The 7,500-nt window shown below is 45.6% G+C and overlaps 1 protein-coding gene across 1 annotated transcript in view; it reads right to left on the reverse strand.

The window, feature by feature from the left end:
- Positions 1 to 655, reverse strand: part of LOC143037389 (uncharacterized) — a 249,016-nt gene extending 248,361 nt beyond the window's left edge. Inside the window, exon 1 of the mRNA XM_076205527.1 lies at positions 597 to 655. Coding sequence (XP_076061642.1) covers positions 597 to 655 — 59 coding nt within the window. The remainder of the gene's footprint in view (positions 1 to 596) is intronic.
- Positions 656 to 7,500: the final 6,845 nt, after the last annotated feature.

Genomic DNA, 7,500 nt, shown 5'->3' on the forward strand with positions numbered 1-7,500 from the left:
TGCGTAAAAATGAGAATTAAATTTAGTCATAAAATGTAATCTGACATCTTCAAAATAGTGGCAGACTTCAACAATTTCGTCACTTTACATGAAAACATTCTGAAGAGGAACGGCTTCCGGACTTAAAAGGATGCTCTTGATAGAAAACTTCCATTTGAAGTCTTTTGTTCTTTACACGAATAAAATCACTTGGCGCGTGGTATCAGGTACATCAGGGATCGGACCTTCTTCGTGGCCAAAGAGACGTAGTCAGGAGTTCGATGGAGTTCGATGATCTCGCAAGAATGAGAAGTGGGTGACCCATATACTGCGTCGTGTGAAGACAAAGGTGCCAGCCAAAGTATCGGTCTTGTCTGTCATGGAAATGCTAGTCGAAGGTCAGAACGTAGTCATGGTATTTGTAGCCCGGCGGGGCAGAAACGTAGAGCCTTCTTTTTTTCTTTCTCTTTTTTTCGGGGGGGGGGGGAGGTGGAGACCATTCTATGAGGGCTACCCGCTTCAAGAACCTCGAGTACGAGCTCAGGTAGGCCAAGTAAAAAAAAAAAAAAAAAAAAGGAGGTCTTCCCCGGATATATTCCAAGAAGCTACCCGGACACCTCAGGGCCTCCGAAGCCCAAGAACCGTGAGTCCCAGACACACCGAAGAAGACTGTCATGGGGTGGTGGAGAGAAAGAAAGAACCAGACATTCTACCGGAGGAGAACTCTCTCTTTCCGAGTAACATAAATTAGTCTTTTAAGATGAAATATCAAAGGTGAGGGCTGAACGATGACCTGAATAGATTCCCCGGCTAGAGGACCCCTGAGACAAGAGGACCCTGACGATACGATCGCATTTGGGGCCCTAGGTGCTCCCCTCCTCCTCCTGAACCCCCCCTCCCCCCTCCCCCCTCGAGAGGTCCTCTTCCACGATGGGCCCTTCTGACGGACCCAGTACTGACGTGCCCCCCCACCTCTCCCTACTCTCTCTCTCTCTCTCTCTCTCTCTCTCCTTACTCTCTCTCTCTCTCCCTATTCTCTCACTACTCTCTCTCACTATTCTGTCTCACAACTCTCTCTCACTACTCTTTCTCCCTACTCTCTCTCTCTCACTACTCTCCCTACACTTTCTCACTTCTCTCTCCCCCTACTTTCTCTCTACGCTCTCTCCCTACTATGTCTCTCTCTCTTCTCTATCTCTCTTCTTTCTCTTCTCTCCTCTCTCTCTACTCTTTCTCTTCTCTCCTCTCCCTCTCTTCTCTCTCTCTCCCCCTTCCCTCTCTCTCCCTCTCTCTCTCCCCCTCCCCTCTCTTTCTCTCTCTCTCTCTCTAATTTGTCTCTCTTTCTCTAGCCTCTCGTTTTGCTTTCATTCGGTTCCGTTGTGCACCAAAGAGCCTCCAGCTGGTTTTCTTCCTTGTTTTTGCACCACGATTGAGTCCCATCTGCCACCACCCATCCTACTGATGACAACACAACCGTGATGCAACACTCCTGCCACCATCACGCACTCCCGTCTTTGGTCCACGTGCGCGTCACGTACCCTGCTCGCTCTTTCACTTTCACACTTTCACTTTCACACTTTCACACTTTCACTCACACTTTCACTCTCACACTTTCACTCTCACACTTTCACTCTCACACTGTCACTCTCACGCTTTCACTCACACTTTCACTTTCACACTTTCACTTTCACACTTTCACACTTTCACTCACACTTTCACTCTCACACTTTCACTCTCACACTTTCACTCTCACACTGTCACTCTCACGCTTTCACTCACACTTTCACTCTCACACTTTCACTCTCACACTTTCACTCTCACACTTTCACTCACACTTTCACTTTCACACTTTCACACTCTCACACTTTCACACTCACACTTTCACACTCACACTTTCACACTCACACTTTCACACTCACACTTTCACACACTCACACTTTCACACTCTCACACTTTCACACTCTCACACTTTCACACTCACACTTTCACTTTCACACTTTCACTTTCACACTTTCACTTTCACACTTTCACTTTCACACTTTCACTCTCACACTTTCACTTTCACACTTTCACTTTCACACTTTCACTTTAACACTTTCACTTTAACACTCACTTTCACACTTTCAATTTCTTTTCCTCACCCTCCTTCATCGTCTAACCTGCTCGCTCTCTCATTTTCACTCTTTCACTTTCACACTTTTACTTTCTTTTGCTCACTTTCACTTATTCCCCTTCATCATCTAACCTGCTCGCTCTCTCATTTTCACTCTTTCACTTTCACTTACCCTTCTTTATTCTCACTCCTAATCTCACTCACTCCTACTTTTTCATTCACTTTCACTCACTCCCAATCTTTCACTTACTCCCGATCTTTCACTCACTCCCAATCTTTCACTCACTTCCACTCTTTCACTCACTCCCAGCCTTTCACTCACTTCCACGCTTTCACTCACTCCCAGCCTTTCACTCACTCTCACTCTTTCACTCCCTTGTTCACAGTTATCACGGACTTCCTCTTCATATTTATTTCTCTTTTACTCTAGTTTTTTTCTCAATCATCGGTTCTCCTCTGAAGGGGTCAGAAGACAATCCACATTGTCCTTAGGTGATGGTCCACCTCACCCCGAAGGCGTTTCGAGTATTCTTTAATAAAAAAAAAAAAAAAAAAAAATGGAAGGGTGAAGGAGAACGTAAGAAAATATTTGTGTTGGAGAAAGAGAAAGATCAAGAGAAGAACATGAGGGTGTCATGGGAGAAGGATATTGAGGAAGGAAGAGGGGAGGGGGAGGAGGGCGAGGAGGTGGTGGAGGATAGTGTGGAGGAGGAGGGGGTGAAGGAGGAGGGGGTGAAAGGTAAGAGGTGGAAGATGATGGGGTGGAGGAAGAGGGAGTGAAGTTGAAGGGGGTGGAGGAGGAGGAGGGGGTGAAGGGGAAAGGGTAGAGGAGGAGGGAGTGAAGGGGAAGGGGTAGAGGAGGAGGTGGAGGAGGGTACAAAGGGGAAGGAAGAACGAGTGTTGGAGTGTGGGAGTGTTGGAATGTAGGAGTGAAGGAGAAGGGGGAGGAGAAAGGAGATACAAGGTGAAGGTGGAGGACGGGAGGGAGGAGGAAAGGGAGTGAGGAAGGAGAAGAAGGAGAGGAGGAGGGATGGGATTGAGGAAGAATAAGAAGGAGAGGAGGGGGGAAGGGAGTGAGGGAAGGAGAGAGGGAGGAAGGAGTTAGGGAAGGAGAGAGGGAGAGGGGGGAGAGAGGGAGTGAGGGAGTGTGAAGGAGGGAGGGAGGGAGGGAGGGAGGTAGGTAAAGAGTGAAGAAAGGAGAGAGGGAGGAGAGAAGGAGTGAGAGAAGGACTTAGGGAAGGAGAGATGGAGAGGTAAGGTTTGAAGGAAGAAGGGAAGTGAGTGAGGGAAGGAGGACGGAAAGGGAATGAGGGGAGGAGAGAAGGGGTGAGGGAAGGAGAGAGGGAAGGGAGTGAGAGAAGGAGAGAGGGGGAAGGAGTGAAGGAAGGAGTGAGGAAAGGAGTGAGGAAAGGAGTGAAGGAAGGAGAGAGGGAAGGGAGTGAGGGAAGGGGGTGAGGGAAGGAGAGAGGGGGGAAGGAGTGAAGGAAGGAGTGAGGGAAGGAGTGAGGAAAGGAGAGAGGGAAGAGAGAGAGGGAGGGTGGGAGAGAGAAGGAGTGAGGAAAGGGAGTGAGGGAGAAGGGAAGCGAGTGAGGGAAGGAGAGAGAGATAGAAGGAGTGAGGGAGAGGGAGAGGGAGAGTGAGATGGAGATGGAGAGGGAGACTGTCCAGAGACCACAAGGCACAAAGTTTGAGTCCGCGACCCGTCCAGGTGTTTTCTTCCTCTTCTTGTGGCTCAAAACTTGAAATCGACCTCAATAAAGACTCATACAGCCCATGAAACCTTAAGGGTCCTCTTGCTTATGTCTCGAAGACTTTGCTCATATCTTGTGGTCTTCTGGTCCAACCCCACCTCTTAGCCTCCCCGTCTCTCTCTACTAAGTTTTGAGTTTTTAAGATTGCTCTTCGGCGAATAAAACAATGTTAAATGTCCTTTGCGGTCGCGGAGCAGTTTCGATTTTTTTTTTTTTTTTTTTTTTTTTTTGAGGGGAACAAATGTTTGATGTACTGGCGAGGCATAATTCCTCTCTGTGTAATTCAATTATGGGTTATAATTGCGTTATTCTGATGCATTTGTGTAATCACATCTAATTTTCCGCATCGTTTGGGCTACGACCCTACCTGACCAAATTTCTAACATTCCTGGCAGGTTATTATATGACTTTCTCTCACTCTTCTCCTCCCCCACCCCCAACACTCGACCCCACCTCAGTCCCCCAATGCCTCTTCTCCAACACCTAGCCACCACATTCCCCTCCCTCTCCCCCTCCACCTTCTGATACCTCCTCCATCAACATTTCCCTCTTACGTCATCACCTCTCGTGCCCTTACCACTCCTTCTTACCTACTTACTTCTCAACCAGCTCTCTTCAACGCCAGAAGCCCTTCTTTGTCGTAGCTACCTGTTCCCCGGACCCCTCACCAACAATGCATCTTCCTTCGCGTCGACAGAAATCCCTCTCCATCACAAAAGACACTTCCTCAGTCACTCGCCCTCGACTTCCTCCTCTTTTCTTACCCATAGCCTCCAACTCTCACTCAACAAAAAGGTTAACGCTTAAGAACTGAGCTCGGTAAACCGTTTAACTAGGTTTTAGAGTTTCAATGCTTGTTCTAGATATCGTCAGGAACTTGTTTCTATTTATGGCCTTATTTAAAACTCTGTGGTTGGCTTGGAGTTCATAAACCTTAGTATAAAACCACTACCTTGGATGCTTCTTCACACCACACCAATCCATCCTATTCCACCTAACTCCACCCTGGTCCACACTAGGCCACCTGGACCAGTAGCTCCTACCTTGTGATCCGAAGACCGCTAGTGGACCAGAGACTTTCAAAAGTGGGACCAGAAGCAAAAAATTTAGAGGGATTTAGTGGATGTTTGATGCCACGTCCACATGGTCGAGCTGTGCCCGACAGGTTCTACCTTAACCGAGCAAAGTCTCTAGTTATGCCGGCGAAGGTGTCCACACGGCTGACTATAGTAGTTGGTGGTGAATCGACCGTGATCAGAGGTTGTAATCGAGTGGTCTAGTGCGGTGCGATCACCATGGTGTCTCACCTTACATTCCATAAACACACGTGACCTCTGTACGGGTCAATTAACGTTACTGTGTCTTGTCGAGAACAGTGTGCACTTGGTGTGGGTATTATGTTCTAACTCGGTACTGAATGGGTCTAGCCTTGCCTTATCTTGTGCGTTTGGCGGTGACGTCAAACTTCCGCCTAATGACCTCTAATAGCGCCGGAATCGGGCAGTTTGATGGTTTGTCTACTAAAGATGACCGTAGATGGGCAAACCACTTGGTCCCGACGGACAGCGCCCGACCGTGTGAAATAGTGTATTACTGAAGTCGTTTCCAGGAGGCTAAAGAACAGTACTACACAAATATGTCCCTCCCGTATCCGAACTAACTGGACCCCAAGGTGTTCGGATTTAGGGAGTAATGTTCGGATACAGGAGGTAAACATTTCCCTCCGGCCCCCCTTCGGGCTACACTCCGCTACTACTACGATAAGTTTTAGATTTTGAGAAAACAAAAATTGTATACAGTAGACAGTAATAATGTAAGCATTGGCGAGGCTAGGATAACGACTGTTCGGATAAGCGACGGGTTACTGTATGGATACGTGAGGGGATAGGTTAGGTCAGGTTACGTTACGTTAGGTTACATTAGGTTAGGTTGGCCTAGGTTAGGTTAGGCTAGGTTAGGTTAGGCTAGGCTAAGTTAGGTTAGATTAGGTTAGGCTAGGTTAGGTTGGGTTAGTTGAAGTTAGGTTAGGCTAGGCTAGGTTAGGTTAGGTTAGGCTAGGTTAGGTTAGGCTAAGTAAGATTAGGTTAGGTTAAGTTAGGTTAGGTTAGGTTAGGCTCGGCTAGGTTAAGTTAGGCTAGGTTAGGTTAGGCTAAGTAAGATTAGGTTAGGTTAGGTTAGGTTAGGCTCGGCTAGGTTAGGTTAGGCTAAGTAAGATTAGGTTAGGTTAGGTTAAGTTAGGTTAAGTTAGGTTAGGTTAGGCTAGGTTAGATTAAGTTACGTTGCTTTAGGCCCCTGATATCCTAAAAGTTTATCATTCAAGCTCACGTAGATATTCACCCGTGGCGACTTACTTTGCGTGTTATATTCTGTGATAACAGTTACATGCGGACTCTGTGAGCGATGCTAACAAGCAAGGGGACGCCGCCGTCAACATGTGGGATATGGCCTTTCATTAATTTTTCGATAATTGCAATACCCGTGAAAAATAATCTAGTACATTCGGTTCATAATGGTTTTTTATCATTGGTTATCGACACCGTGGAGTCCCACGCGGACCATGGAGTCATCAACGGAGGGAGTTTTCTCGTGGTTGGTTTATATCGCAAGGTGCCAGTCAGAGGTAATGTACGAGCCTTGAATGGCAGAAAGGGACAATATCCCCCAGACACGAACTTTATTAATTTTTCTATCCATTTATTTTATCTTTCATTTACTTATCTATTTATTAATTTTTATTCTATTTTACTTATTTATTTATTTATTTATTCATTTTTGTGGTAGCCACAAAAAAGTGGAGAATGGTCCACTTTCTCCACTACGCCACAATGGATCACCTCCATTGGTGGGCGACATAAACATTCATTCTGAATGGGAACCTACGCACGGTCCACTTTTTAGTGGTATCAACCACTAAAAAATGGCCCGGCGCAAGGACCCTTCCGGACATGTTTTTGAATTGTAACGCGGTTGCCATGGTGATAGTAATATAGGTTGTTATAGGAATACAAAACTGGTAATATAATTGTTTGATATTGCAAAATGTAGCCCAGTGGTGGACATTGGACTCATGACCAGGTGGGCATAAGTTCGAGTCCTGGGCACCACTGCGGTCTTGCTACGTTGTCTCCCTACCTGGCCAGGGCTGTCGGGAACCGACCCAACGTGAGCAAAAATAAATAAATAAATAAATAAAACAAATAAATAAATAAATAGATGAATAAATAAATAAATAAATAAATAAAAATAAAATAAAAGATAAATAAATAAATAAATGAAGAATAAATAAATAGATAAATAAAAATAAACAAATAAATAAATAACTAAATTAGCGGCTTTCTGCAACTGACATGGCCTTGCCCTATCAAAAGTTTCTCACTTCCCACTGCGTGCGAGTAGTATATAAATACGGTCACCATAACTACGATAATATTTGACTGCACATTAGGTTAGTGTGTAGTATGTATAACACGTTTGTTTAAACCGCGATCTATTTATTCATTTATCTAATTCACTGAGTAACAGTTCTTCATCACTTATTGTTTTCTTTGTGCGAATGTGTGCACTTCGCCATAATTGTTACTGCATCGACTGATATTTCTTTAATAAATTTTCACCAGCTTAAAGTTTACAGACTATATCTGCTGACGCAACAGAACG

This window comes from Oratosquilla oratoria, chromosome 22, assembly GCF_046742065.1.
Source record: "Oratosquilla oratoria isolate Oo_2021 chromosome 22, ASM4674206v1, whole genome shotgun sequence".
Lineage (NCBI taxonomy): Eukaryota > Metazoa > Arthropoda > Malacostraca > Stomatopoda > Squillidae > Oratosquilla > Oratosquilla oratoria.